A 15,446-nucleotide genomic window follows, 5' to 3' on the forward strand; every position below is an offset into this window, starting at 1 on the left:
TAAGATTGTGATTCTTAAGATGTAGTAAAGTAAAAAAAAATTGCGGGACGCTAGAAAACAATTAATTCTCGAAGTGGGCGGTAGACAAAATATGCCGATTCAAAGCGAGAGAGATAGCAGAGGTAATGAACATGTCAACATGTTACTGGCTGCTATTTCCTGTATTGTACGTTTTTTTTTTGTGAACCTCTCAGAGGAAAAGTCAAAAGACGATGCACTAGAAAACTCAGCTCAGCACGTTTGTGCAGTCCACAGTGATGTGAACTGTCATACACTACCACTACACTCATACAAGTCATACACTACAGAGCCTTTTAGGAAATCTGAAAGACAAAATCAAGAATTCGGAAAAGTCTGGAATTTACGAAATTGAATGTAAAGAATGCGATGCTAAATATTATGGACAGATAAAAATATCTATAGAAATAAGATATGAGCACAGTTTAAATACGGAAGACCTGAAAAATCGGCACACCCATCATATTTTGCAACAAAACAATTCCATAGACTTCAGTTCATTAAGGTTGGTTAGACAAGTTAACTACAACAGGCATCTAGATGCCTATGAGAGGGTAGAAATAAGTAAACATAATAATGATGGTGCACCAATTCCTAATAGTGTACTATAAAGCTTGTTGTGTATAGTGTACTTTTATATATATATATATATATATATATATATATATATATATATATAATATATATATATATATATATATATATATATATATATATATATATATATATATATATATATATATATATATATATATATATATATATATATATATATATATGATGCCTATTGGGCATCGTCAGTACCGGGCAGGCGGTCCTCGATTGAAGACAAAATGAGAAAAACCAAGAAAGTACTTGATGAAAATAGCTGCGTAAACGCAAGCGAAACATAAGTGGAACCACCCATTGGTGTGACACCCAAGTCAACTTGCCAAGTTTTTATGTCAAATTTCTGCTACCGCAGTTGTCGGTTGATTGGTCAAACCACCAACACTAAAGTTCATAAACCTACCTCATCCATGCGACCAATTGTATCTTCCATCCTAACTTTGTAAATTTCTAACGAATATTTTAACAACTTCCTATAAAACAGATAATCCTTATAATATTAAAGATTCTTTTTCATTTAGTGAATTTATAAATAATTTTCAGCTTCCTCAAAATTATGTTTTGATAAGCCTAGATGTTGTTTCACTTTTCACAAACCTACCGTTAAAAATAGTGAAACAAACTTTGAACAAAAATTGGTCTAACATTGAACAACATTGTGAATTAGACAAAATTACATTCATGAATATTTTAGATTTTATTTTTGATTCAACATATTTTATATTTGAAGACAAATTTTATAAACAAATATTTGGCACACCTATGGGTTCCACCATTTCACCAATTTTATCGAGTTTTGTTTTAGATGAGCTTATTGATGAATGTATTCAAAAATTATCTTTCCGTATTCCATTCATCAAACGTTTTGTAGATGATTTGATTCTGACCATACCTGCAGATGGAAAAGATGAAATTTTGAACGTATTTATTTCATATTATCTCAATATCCAATTCACTTCTGAAGAGGAAATAAAGAACTCTATTCCTTTCCTCGATATGAAGTTATTGAGATCAGAACAAAATATTATCATCACTGAATGGTACAGAAAACCAACATCAAGTAATAGATTTATCAATTACCATTCCTATCATCCTAATAAAATGAAAATCAATTTAATGAAATCATTAAAAAACAGAATCATCAAAATTACCCATCTGTAGTCTTTGTTTATAAACGATTTGTTTTAAGTAACCCCACAAGAAAAAATCTAGTGGGGTTAAATCTGGCGACCTAGGCGACCATATTTGCTCCATATTTCGCCCAATAACTTTGCCCCTAAACATTTCTAATAGTTTTCTCTTTGACTTGTCTTGAACTATGAATAGGAGCCCCGTCACATTGATACCACAGACTGTGTCTTATTTCAACCGGCATATTGTCCACTATATCACTGATCTCAGTATTTAGAAATTGCAAATAATCCTGAGAAGTTAAATTGTGTCTAAAAAAGAATGGTCCCATTACCTGATTATTTAAAACACCGCACCACACATTTGTTTTAAATGAATATTGGTCCCGACATTCTATCACAAAATGAGGATTTTCCTGAGCCCACCACCTACAATTCTGGGAACTGACTACGCCGTTCGATGTGAAGGTAGCTTCGTCGGTCCATAGGATTTTGTAAGGAAATTTTCTGTTTAATTCTACTTCTCCTTGGTACCAGAAAGAGAAATCTAGTCGAACATCGAAATCTCTTTCCTTTAAGGTATTTATAAATTTGGGTTTGTAGGGTTTGAATTTATTTTTATGTAAAATTGCTCTTATGCTTTCTCTCTTAACGCCAGTTCTATCTACAATATTGGTAATACTTGATTTTCCCTGTTCGATAACATCCAGGCAGACAGCCAACTGAACCTCATCATTATTGCGTGATGGATTATGACGTTTTTAAAAAGTATTTTCAACTGAACCAGTCAGTTTAAATTTTTTTAAAATCCCATACAGTGGATTGCTGTACATGTCTACCAGGATGTCTTGCGTTAAAAATATCAGCCACTTGTCGATGCAATGTGTTTTCACCACAAATTAGCACAATTTCAATTTTTTCTTGTAAAGATAACATATTATTTTAATTTTTATACATTACATTGAACTAACGGGCATTAATTTATTCAGTGACAGTGATGTTTTCTAAAACACATTATGTAGTTTCATATTTTTTCACAGCCTACCCAGTTTTTTTTAATTAGTGTTGTTAGCGGAGTAGGTAAATGTAAATACTATGAATTTTTTTCTTTTATTGAATGGGCTTCAAGAATCACGAAATGATGTTTCCTAATGTTCCGTTTTGTTCTAATTCATATTGTGAGGCCATTTGCTCATTAAAAAACTCAAGTACTTTATAGTTTTGAAAGCCCCGTTGAAACTAGATGAACTTTGCATCAAGTTTGACAACTTTTATTTTTCAAAATTTGTTTTTAACATCAAAGAGGCTCTTAAAATATTATTATATTACAAAAAAAGAAATTGGGTGACGAGTTTAGTTAAAATAAATGATTTAGTACAGGTGTGCTTAAATTTTGATAAGTAGAATAAGCAGGAATGCGGAAAAATAGTGAAAATATAAAATACTTATTATGGGTTTGAAACTTAGTGTGTGGGTATACAATTACAAAAGAAAATGTTTTTATCCTTTGATATTTTTGGATATTTTGAAGAATAATGTCATTTTTCGATGTTTCTTTTTTTTAATGTCAATTTTGACAGGTTAAGGAAATCACGTGACCTATTTTGTAGACGCCATTTGACATCATTTCTTAAGCAAAATCTACTGCCAAAATCAAATTTCACATAAAACGATAAATAAAAAAGTTTCCCATTTGATGCGGACTTTATCGGTGATACTGTATAATCTTATTATTGTAGTTGTCCTGACGAAGGTGTGAAATATACCGGAAGTTTGACATATAACAAAGAGTTTATTTTGTAACAACAGCCCAGCTATTGACTGCAACCTCACAATTGAACCGATTTATAGTTAATCCAGGCACTAATTATTCTGTTATATATATATATATATATATATATATATATCAAAAGGAGGAAATCGTGGACATGACACTCAAGAAATATGGAGGCAAACCGCGGACACGTGTTTCTGGCTATTGGCCTCATCAGCGCGGTGCAGCCAATTGCAAAGGTGGACAACAACTGGTTACCAAAAATGGAAAAAAAAAACATCACATATACACGGTGTCACCAACAGGAGCCAACCGCACATTTGTGGTTTCAATTAGAAGACCCAGCATTCCCAGGCATCATCTAACATCACCACGTAGGCAGCTATAGCTCCCTGCGTGACTTCCGGGTCCAGGATATAGATACAGAGATATATATATTATTGAGTGTGTATGATATAAATCAAAAGGAGGAAATCGTGGACATGACACTCAAGAAATATGGAGGCAAACCGCGGACACGTGTTTCTGGCTATTGGCCTCATCAGCGCGGTGCAGCCAATTGCAAAGGTGGACAACAACTGGTTACCAAAAATGGAAAAAAAAACATCACATATACACGGTGTCACCAACAGGAGCCAACCGCACATTTGTGGTTTCAATTAGAAGACCCAGCATTCCCAGGCATCATCTAACATCACCACGTAGGCAGCTATAGCTACCTGCGTGACTTCCGGGTCCAGGATATAGATACAGAGATATATATATATCATTGAGTGTGTATGATATAAATCAAAAGGAGGAAATCGTGGACATGACACTCAAGAAATATGGAGGCAAACCGCGGACACGTGTTTCTGGCTATTGGCCTCATCAGCGCGGTGCAGCCAATTGCAAAGGTGGACAACAACTGGTTACCAAAAATGGAAAAAAAAAACATCACATATACACGGTGTCACCAACAGGAACCAACCGCACATTTGTGGTTTCAATTAGAAGACCCAGCATTCCCAGGCATCATCTAACATCACCACGTAGGCAGCTATAGCTACCTGCGTGACTTCCGGGTCCAGGATATAGATACAGAGATATATATATTATTGAGTGTGTATGATATAAATCAAAAGGAGGAAATCGTGGACATGACACTCAAGAAATATGGAGGCAAACCGCGGACACGTGTTTCTGGCTATTGGCCTCATCAGCGCGGTGCAGCCAATTGCAAAGGTGGACAACAACTGGTTACCAAAAATGGAAAAAAAAACATCACATATACACGGTGTCACCAACAGGAGCCAACCGCACATTTGTGGTTTCAATTAGAAGACCCAGCATTCCCAGGCATCATCTAACATCACCACGTAGGCAGCTATAGCTACCTGCGTGACTTCCGGGTCCAGGATATAGATACAGAGATATATATATTATTGAGTGTGTATGATATAAATCAAAAGGAGGAAATCGTGGACATGACACTCAAGAAATATGGAGGCAAACCGCGGACACGTGTTTCTGGCTATTGGCCTCATCAGCGCGGTGCAGCCAATTGCAAAGGTGGACAACAACTGGTTACCAAAAATGGAAAAAAAAAACATCACATATACACGGTGTCACCAACAGGAGCCAACCGCACATTTGTGGTTTCAATTAGAAGACCCAGCATTCCCAGGCATCATCTAACATCACCACGTAGGCAGCTATAGCTACCTGCGTGACTTCCGGGTCCAGGATATAGATACAGAGATATATATATTATTGAGTATGTATGATATAAATCAAAAGGAGGAAATCGTGGACATGACACTCAAGAAATATGGAGGCAAACCGCGGACACGTGTTTCTGGCTATTGGCCTCATCAGCGCGGTGCAGCCAATTGCAAAGGTGGACAACAACTGGTTACCAAAAATGGAAAAAAAAAACATCACATATACACGGTGTCACCAACAGGAGCCAACCGCACATTTGCGGTTTCAATTAGAAGACCCAGCATTCCCAGGCATCATCTAACATCACCACGTAGGCAGCTATAGCTACCTGCGTGACTTCCGGGTCCAGGATATAGATACAGAGATATATATATTATTGAGTGTGTATGATATAAATCAAAAGGAGGAAATCGTGGACATGACACTCAAGAAATATGGAGGCAAACCGCGGACACGTGTTTCTGGCTATTGGCCTCATCAGCGCGGTGCAGCCAATTGCAAAGGTGGACAACAACTGGTTACCAAAAATGGAAAAAAAACATCACATATACACGGTGTCACCAACAGGAGCCAACCGCACATTTGTGATTTCAATTAGAAGACCCAGCATTCCCAGGCATCATCTAACATCACCACGTAGGCAGCTATAGCTACCTGCGTGACTTCCGGGTCCAGGATATAGATACAGAGATATATATATATATTATTGAGTGTGTATGATATAAATCAAAAGGAGGAAATCGTGGACATGACACTCAAGAAATATGGAGGCAAACCGCGGACACGTGTTTCTGGCTATTGGCCTCATCAGCGCGGTGCAGCCAATTGCAAAGGTGGACAACAACTGGTTACCAAAAATGGAAAAAAAACATCACAAATACACGGTGTCACCAACAGGAGCCAACCGCACATTTGTGGTTTCAATTAGAAGACCCAGCATTCCCAGGCATCATCTAACATCACCACGTAGGCAGCTATAGCTACTTGCGTGACTTCCGGGTCCAGGATATAGATACAGAGATATATATATTATTGAGTGTGTATGATATAAATCAAAAGGAGGAAATCGTGGACATGACACTCAGGAAATATGGAGGCAAACCGCGGACACGTGTTCCTGGCTATTGGCCTCATCAGCGCGGTGCAGCCAATTGCATAGGTGGACAACAACTGGTTACCAAAAATGGAAAAAAAAACATCACATATACACGGTGTCACCAACAGGAGCCAACCGCACATTTGTGGTTTCAATTAGAAGACCCAGCATTCCCAAGCATCATCTAACATCACCACGTAGGCAGCTATAGCTACCTGCGTGACTTCCGGGTCCAGGATATAGATACAGAGATATATATATTATTGAGTGTGTATGATATAAATCAAAAGGAGGAAATCGTGGACATGACACTCAAGAAATATGGAGGCAAACCGCGGACACGTGTTTCTGACTATTGGCCTCATCAGCGCGGTGCAGCCAATTGCAAAGGTGGACAACAACTGGTTACCAAAAATGGAAAAAAAAACATCACATATACACGGTGTCACCAACAGGAGCCAACCGCACATTTGTGGTTTCAATTAGAAGACCCAGCATTCCCAGGCATCATCTAACATCACCACGTAGGCAGCTATAGCTACCTGCGTGACTTCCGGGTCCAGGATATAGATACAGAGATATATATATTATTGAGTGTGTATGATATAAATCAAAAGGAGGAAATCGTGGACATGACACTCAAGAAATATGGAGGCAAACCGCGGACACGTGTTTCTGGATATTGGCCTCATCAGCGCGGTGCAGCCAATTGCAAAGGTGGACAACAACTGGTTACCAAAAATGGAAAAAAAACATCACATATACACGGTGTCACCAACAGGAGCCAACCGCACATTTGTGGTTTCAATTAGAAGACCCAGCATTCCCAGGCATCATCTAACATCACCACGTAGGCAGCTATAGCTACTTGCGTGACTTCCGGGTCCAGGATATAGATACAGAGATATATATATTATTGAGTGTGTATGATATAAATCAAAAGGAGGAAATCGTGGACATGACACTCAAGAAATATGGAGGCAAACCGCGGACACGTGTTTCTGGCTATTGGCCTCATCAGCGCGGTGCAGCCAATTGCATAGGTGGACAACAACTGGTTACCAAAAATGGAAAAAAAACCATCACATATACACGGTGTCACCAACAGGAGCCAACCGCACATTTGTGGTTTCAATTAGAAGACCCAGCATTCCCAAGCATCATCTAACATCACCACGTAGGCAGCTATAGCTACCTGCGTGACTTCCGGGTCCAGGATATAGATACAGAGATATATATATTATTGAGTGTGTATGATATAAATCAAAAGGAGGAAATCGTGGACATGACACTCAAGAAATATGGAGGCAAACCGCGGACACGTGTTTCTGGCTATTATATATATATATATATATATATATATATATATATATATATATATATATATATATATATATATATATATATATATATATATATATATATATATAAACCGCGATTTTTGTAAAACCCTTATAGTGAAAATCATACAACAAACAGTATTGATTAGTGTTTTAATATGAATTTTCATCAAGTATCGGCCAGTTCTATTCAATCAAATGTCTAAGAGCAATCCATTTGCTTACTTTCACGCATAGAATTCTTGTTTCGGGATCTCTCCCTGACTTTCGTGAAAGACTAGTTGCACTATCACACAGTGGCACTTCTCGTAATGCAGATCAAGATCTGCAGATGATGTGGTGCTGCAGGTTTTTCCGGGTTTTTCTGCAGTTGAAAAAGCAAATGTGCCACTGGAATCAATGAACTCGCCCCGGAGCGCCAATTAATGTTTGTTGTTGTTTTATAATTTGATGATTTGAATTTTGGAAGTTTTATCATTATAATACCAATTAGAATTTTTCAATCACTACATTATATGTGACCATTTTTTAAGCATTGAAATGCCTTCGCAGACTTTTCTGTAGAGTCATAAAAAAGTATGAAATAAACCGAATGGTTTTGTTATACCTCAAAGGGATTAGGCAACATTTTCGATTCAATCTCCTCCAGCTTCACACGAACAACATTGTATTTCAAAATATCAATGAATTAAACATAATATAAACATTCCTCTTGAATGGCTCCGTCAATTGGTGAAAACTATATGACAATCCATTCGGTAGTTTTTGAGTTTATCGCGTTCCGACAGATACAGCGAGGAACATTATTTTGTGAAATTGACGGTGATAGTGACTTGATATATTGAGGACTGTTTTTCCAGTCGAAGAGAACTAAAAATCTAAAAATTTCAAAATACAATTCAGGAATTTTCTCACAAAAAACTCGATACTAGAAGGTCTTATCTCGGCCCTCTTCGTTTCCGACAAACATTTACATTTCACATACTAAACAGTGTCGTATTTTGTTACAGGTTAAAAGCGACGTGGAAAGCTTGGTTGACAAATATTTCGGTAGTTTGTACAAGAATTACGAACATTCCAGGAAATGTTTAATCAGACAAGCACGAGATTTACTGGTATGTGAATATCATGGTAGTCTGCAGCGTTTCGAAGATGAATTCTGCACGCAGGCCAACAAGCTGCTGCAACATCTCAAGGTGAGTCGGATTCGAAAGATTTCAGATATGAATAAATATATCTGAATTGTTAAGTACTTCTGGCATTGATGTATATATTTGTGCAAAATGTTTTGTTGGATTTCAATAATTTGAAATAGTAATATACGTCCGGAAAATACTGTTTTTATGGACGAGTAGACACAAGTTTGCGAGTTCAAAGAAACTGTTTTCGGACGTTTTGCGTGCACTATTTTTTCAGCAATCGTGTAGAATAACGAATTAACGAGTCACATTTCTTCACTATGTTTCTTTGTAGAACAAAATATCGAAGAATCAAATTATTATTTGTAATATACATTGAAATTCAAACAGAAGATGAGTACCAACAAAAATATTCTAATTCTATCTAATCTAATCTATTGCAAGTACTGAAGGAATTCAGTTTGAAATGCTTGGTATATTTAAATGCCTTTTGTTGAAGTGAGAACAAGATGGTAAAGTTTCCGTTTCACATTGGTCGTTTTCATTTGATAACTTTTGAATGGTCTTGGTAAATTTGATTTGGTTCGTAATTGAATTGTCTATACCTATATCCTTCAGCGACATTGGTGTACTTCCATCCTCCATGTCTCTTCATATTTGTGATGTTTCCACCATTATCAGCAAATAACCTCGCTGAAGTTCGACAAATGCAGTTGCCTGTGAGATTTTTAGAATTGGATAAATTGAAAAGTCTGTGATTCCTAATCCAATATACCCAAAACTATGAATACGAACAAGCTGAGTTGAACATTTTTTTTTCAATTCACGAATAATCTGTTATGTGGAGTATGGGATGACCGTAAAGATAAATATTATCTATAAAACAGCAGGTTTTCTTCCCTAATGAATTTATTGAACTGTTCGCTGTTGATACCTTTGAGAAAATGGCTATGTTTAAATTTTTCTTCAATAAGATAGTATTCAGATTTTTGCACAGAATAAGTCAAACTCACATTACATCCATTTTCAGTACAAATCGTAAACAATTTTGTACTTGGACTTGGAAATTTCGTAAGGCATATTTGTTCCTAACCTAAAAAATACCAAAAAATACTGCACCTAAATATTGATGAAAAAAATATAATTATGAACGTTTAAAAAATAAACTGAAGCAAATCCTTTATTATTTTGGGAAAGTTTATTATCTATTGATGAAATGGTAAGAAAAGTAGGAAACATTGCTAGAGGGTCTTATTCTAGTGTCTATGGAGTTATGAGAGAATATAAACAAAATCATTCTTTTCCGGCTTCAAAACAAAAAACCCTACGAAACAAAATTACTAATTAGGTAGACGGTTTTGATTTGAACGCAATTAGAAAGAAAGCACATCATTATTTTTCGAAACGAACTGCTCACAATAGGTTCTGAAAGTTGTAAACAATGATCATGATCTAACAAATTACAAAAGGTTGACATTCTACATATCATTATAGAAGGTAAGTTTTAAATTCAAAACACAGAAGCAGAAATTTTAAAAATAGTGAATGCACATTAAACCAAATATTATAAATACATTGTTAACGAAATTGCTAAAGCACATAATAAAATAGTAATACGTCTTTCTCTTTACCACTGCGAGCTCAACACAATAGAGCTTATTTGGGCGGACACAAAAAACTATGTTGCCAAGTATTTGGCAACATACTATTTTTGAATTCTGTGATCTTATAAATATTTCTAGTAGAGTAGTTTCGTCCATTACAGCTGAAATTGTAATGGGGAGTAAATATGGAGGGTTAGAATACGATGTATACAGGAAAGAAACAAGCATGTACAGATATATTCCTAACAGTTTACATCACTGTGGACAGCACAAACGTGCTGGGTTGAATTTTCTGGTGCATCTTCTTTTGACTTTTTCTCTGACACATGAGACGTTCACAAAAGAAAAACATAAAATACAGGAAATAGCAGCCACTAACGGTTTCTCGAGGGGTATTGTAGATTACATAATAAAAAAAAAGAAGTTTAAGTTAAGAATAAACGAAATTTCGACTTTCAGAAAGGACAAAAACCAAGATAAATATATCTCAGTTCCATACCACCAATACACAAAGAACTTTGGAAAGATGGTGGAAGATGGAACTAGGTATGAAGGTGGTTTTTGAAACAAGTCATACACTACAGAGTCTTTTGGGAAGTTCAAGAGACAAAGTCGAGAATTCGGAGAAGACTGGAATTCACGGACTGCGGTGCAAAATATTATGGACAGACGAAAAGGTCTATTAAAATAAGATATACGGAACACTTAGCACACTTAAAATATGGAGAACCTGAAAAATCAGCAGTCGCCTATCATATTTCGCAACTAAACCATTCCATAGACTTCAGTTCATTAAGATTACTCAGACAAGTTAACAACAACAGGCATCAAGATGCCTATGAGAGTGTAGAAATAAGTAAACATAATAATATGAATAACGATGGTGGACCAATACCTGATAGTATACTATATAGCCTGTTGAAATAATATATTATTTATTAGACGAGTGTGATAATAACGCAGATTGTTTCCTGTGTAGTGATTCCAATAGTGATGGTGAACAATGCGAAAAAGAGATACTAGTGAACAAGATTCGGATGCATTTGAATATTGAAACACAGATAGTATGTTTCAATGTATACAGGAATCTACATCTCAAGTTTGGTTTCGCGGGACACAAACTATGACAAGCAACATCAGCTTTGACCGAAATTTCTTTCTCATGTGTACGTAAAATGATCAAGAACAAACTTTATGAACGCAAGACGCGATGCGATACGGGATTACCAACACTTTCAAATGTTCATCTAATAAAATCATTAAAAAAACAATATACGACTGTTACAAAAGCAATAGTGGAATTGCGTAACAAATACTAAGAACAAATAACTAAATATAGACAAGAACAACGGCAAATTTTCTATTTGGACGAAACTTGGTATTCACTCACGACACAGTTACGAAGGGTGGACTGATGGTTCGAGAATGTGAACACTCAACATGCCTGCAAACAAAGGATCGCAACTAATCATTGTGCATTGCGAAGAAAGGAAAAGTTTCCAAATTCTTTGAAATTATGTGGAAAAAACATCAGGACTGCAATAATGACTATCGTAAGAACATGGAAGCTAATATTTTTGAGGAATGGTTTGAAAACACATTGATCCCAACTTTGGATGCGAATAGTATAATAGTTGTTGACAACGCTTCTTATCATTCGCGACAGCTCATCAAAGTACCGAATAAAAATTCGAGGAACAATGAAATACAAAGTTTTCAATGGATAATAATTTGTATTTTGAAGATAGCTATACCAAAAACCAACTACTTGACGTTTTACAGACAAAAACATTTGAAAAAGTGTATGCCCTTGAGAGTATTGCTGAAAAGTATGGACACACCATACTGAGAAGCCCCCTATTTTTGTGTTTTCAATCCCATCGAGTTGATTTGGGGAAAATTGAAACAAAGTATCAGGCGTAAAAATAAAGCTAGTTAAAGAAGAAGTATCTAATCACCGAAGAAGACTGGCAGAAATGAATTAAATAAGTAATTTCAGTTAAAAAAGACTATATGGAGATTCGGCACTTTCATATTAATGGTGGAAATAAATTCATAATTGATTTAAATGACGACAGTGATAGTGAAACAGAGAATATGGAAAAAAAATTATCAGAAGCTTTTTAAAAAAGTTAGTGAAGTGTATTTGAAGCGATCGATTGTACATATATGTGAGTAAGTAGTATTCAGATGTATTTTCAATTATCACCCTGTTATTTGAATCGGATAGGTTACCGCGGTCAGTAATTTGATATAATGTTGTCCGGATTGAACTGCGTCTGTAATTCTCATCTTTTCGACGTTTTGGCACCTGCTTTGGAGCCATTTTCAAGAATCACTTGAAACTGTACTTATATGACTCGAGGACGAGGTCGCAATCTCCCTTGCTCCCAAGTCTCGTCGATTCAACCCGCACTCAGAGCTGAAAACAGCATAGAGCTATATTGTTAAAAGGGAGCTGTTGGAAGGTAGGTTGCACTATATCGTTCACTTGTAACATTTTTGGCCAAATTTACTAATTTTCCATTCATATTTCATTTATTATGAAAAGTTTCCTGATTTCATGAAAGTAAGAGCCCATAAAATGTCGGAAATTAGTCTTATTAGTTTGTTAATATTCTGTAAACGAATTATAATTGATTTAAATTACTGATCTCCCAGTGGCATAACACTATTTCTCAGTGTTCACTACTATCGATTTCAGGAAACGATTCCTTTGTGTTTGCGAGATTTGGTCGTGTACCGTGGATTCCCTTTTTATGTATAATTCAAAAGGAATTTTGATCCTATCTCAGCTCTATCTATCAGCTTTTGCATATGAATAGCATGTATTTTGTCACTGCTCATGGAATATACCTAAGAATAGGATTGAATTCGCACCGCGCTTAGCCACGTTCTATGCTAAGTACCAAAGGATTCAATAGGGCATCTATAATGATAATAATAGTAAGATACACGTCTCTCGTTGCATTAAGATAAGCGTCGATTTCCATATTAATGGGGTTTTGGAGACCGAATACAAATACGGTTATTGATCACTAATTATATCTGGTTCGGAAGATAATATTGCAAGGGCGTCTATTCGGCATTATCGGTGTTTGAACAAGATGTCCACTTATAATCGAAGAACTTTGGTTGTAATTATCAATGCACATAAAATCGTTTGTTATGAACGAAATTTAAATTAGTTCTAATATAATTAGGAGCTGGAAGATGAATCAAACATTTTCATTGGGTGTTTTAACTATTCATAGGGTTAAAATACCCAATTAGAGATATAGTTCAAGTAAACGATATAGTGCAAACTACCTTCCTACAGCTCCTCTCATTTCGTTACTCAATAATTTTTCCTGATTATATACGAATTACAATAACTATATAATACAGTATATATATATATATATATATATATATATATATATATATATATATATTTAAATTTGTGAATATTAGCGACTGGAGATATGTACAGTAAAATAAATTAACAGGGTCTCTCAGACAAAAATCAAAACTCTGATTCACTTTGCCAAGCTTTCGCTTCGAATGGGAAGTTTCTTAAGGACAGTAAAAATGAGTAAAAACAATGAATTGAACATATAAATCGACGAAAGAAAGTTAAACATCATTGGATTTTTTTGGTTTGACCAATGTCATACCTTCACATAAATGTCGACTATCCATAAAAAACTTTGTATTTCATCTTTCCTCGAATTTCTCGAATGATAGGAAGCGATGTCAAGAACCAGTACGCTATTTGCATCCAAATTTGGGATCAATGTGTTTTCAAACCATTCCCCATGTTGGGTATTGTAATGAAGTTGCACTGAATTTGGTTTTGTAAAAAACTACAACATAAACTTATTTATTCAATAACATACAGAAAGAAATGTGAAATGGTAATTTTAGTGTCTGTTCAGTTTGAATGCTAGTAAGCTTCTGCCCTAAACGTCTGCCTGTTCTTCTCGCCGACCTCAGGGTTGTGTCTGGCATCCGGGAAGGGAGTGACTATACAGGGTGAACGCCTGAACATGGCCCCCACCTTGAAAGGACTGGCTTTCAATCTCCTCTATTGGAAGTGGACATATTCTGTTGAAAGATCTCTTGACCATTCCAGTTGAAGTCAGAATGGTTGCCACTCGGTTGATACCATCCTTGCCTGGATGCACTGCCTCGATTCTTCCAAGCTTCCATACCATGGGTGGTTGGTTCTCCTCTTTTATCAGCACGATAGTTCCCGTCTTTAATTGTTGTTGAGACGTTTTCCATTTGAGCCTATGCTGAACTTCGGAAATGAACTCTTTGCTCCATCTTTCCCAGAAATGCTGGGTGATTTGCTGCATCCTTTCATATGATGACAATTTGTTTTGTGGTACAGTTCTCAAATCTGCATCTGGTACCCCAATGAGTGATCTTCCGACTAAGAAGTGTGCCGGAGTAAGAGGTAGAGGATCTGATGGATGAGTGGAAAGTGGTGTGAGTGGACGAGAATTTACTATTGCCTCGATTTGCGTTAATAAAGAATAAAGTTCTTCGAAAGTAAGGTGAGCGTTTCCCATGACTCGTTTCATATGATATTTTATGGATTTTACACCGGCTTCCCACAGACCTCCAAAGTGCGGAGAGTATGGTGGAATGAATTTCCATTCAATACCTTCGATTGAGAATGATTCTGTTAATTGAAGTTCGTGAGATTGAATGAACTTACCCAACTCGGCTAGTTCAGAACTGGCAGCGACGAAATTCTTTCCGTTATCAGAAAATATTCTTAGAGGTTTTCCTCTTCGCGCTACAAACCTACGAAGTGCTAAAATAAATGAATCTTTCGTTAGGTCGGAAACTAACTCCAGATGTATTGCTTTCGTCACGAAACAAATGAATAGACTGACGTAGCATTTAGAAAGTTTCGAACCACGACCTTTCTTATTTTTGATCATGAGTGGTCCGGCATAATCTACTCCGCAGATATAAAATGGCGGCTGAGGTTCCAATCTCTCACTCGGTAAGTTTCCCATAATGGGTTGCACTAACGTCG

The 15,446-nt window shown here is 36.2% G+C and overlaps 1 protein-coding gene across 1 annotated transcript in view; it reads left to right on the forward strand.

Annotated features, from left to right (window-relative positions):
* Window positions 1–15,446, forward strand: part of LOC111507755 (uncharacterized) — a 734,072-nt gene that overhangs the window by 247,280 nt on the left and 471,346 nt on the right. The window contains 1 exon segment of the mRNA XM_074182765.1: window positions 8,682–8,867. Within this exon segment, the coding sequence (XP_074038866.1) occupies window positions 8,682–8,867 (186 nt within the window).

The sequence above is a fragment of the Leptinotarsa decemlineata genome, unplaced genomic scaffold (assembly GCF_025532065.1).
Source record: "Leptinotarsa decemlineata unplaced genomic scaffold, Ldec_3_MD MMD2_tig00026328_RagTag_RagTag, whole genome shotgun sequence".
NCBI classification, from domain to species: domain Eukaryota; kingdom Metazoa; phylum Arthropoda; class Insecta; order Coleoptera; family Chrysomelidae; genus Leptinotarsa; species Leptinotarsa decemlineata.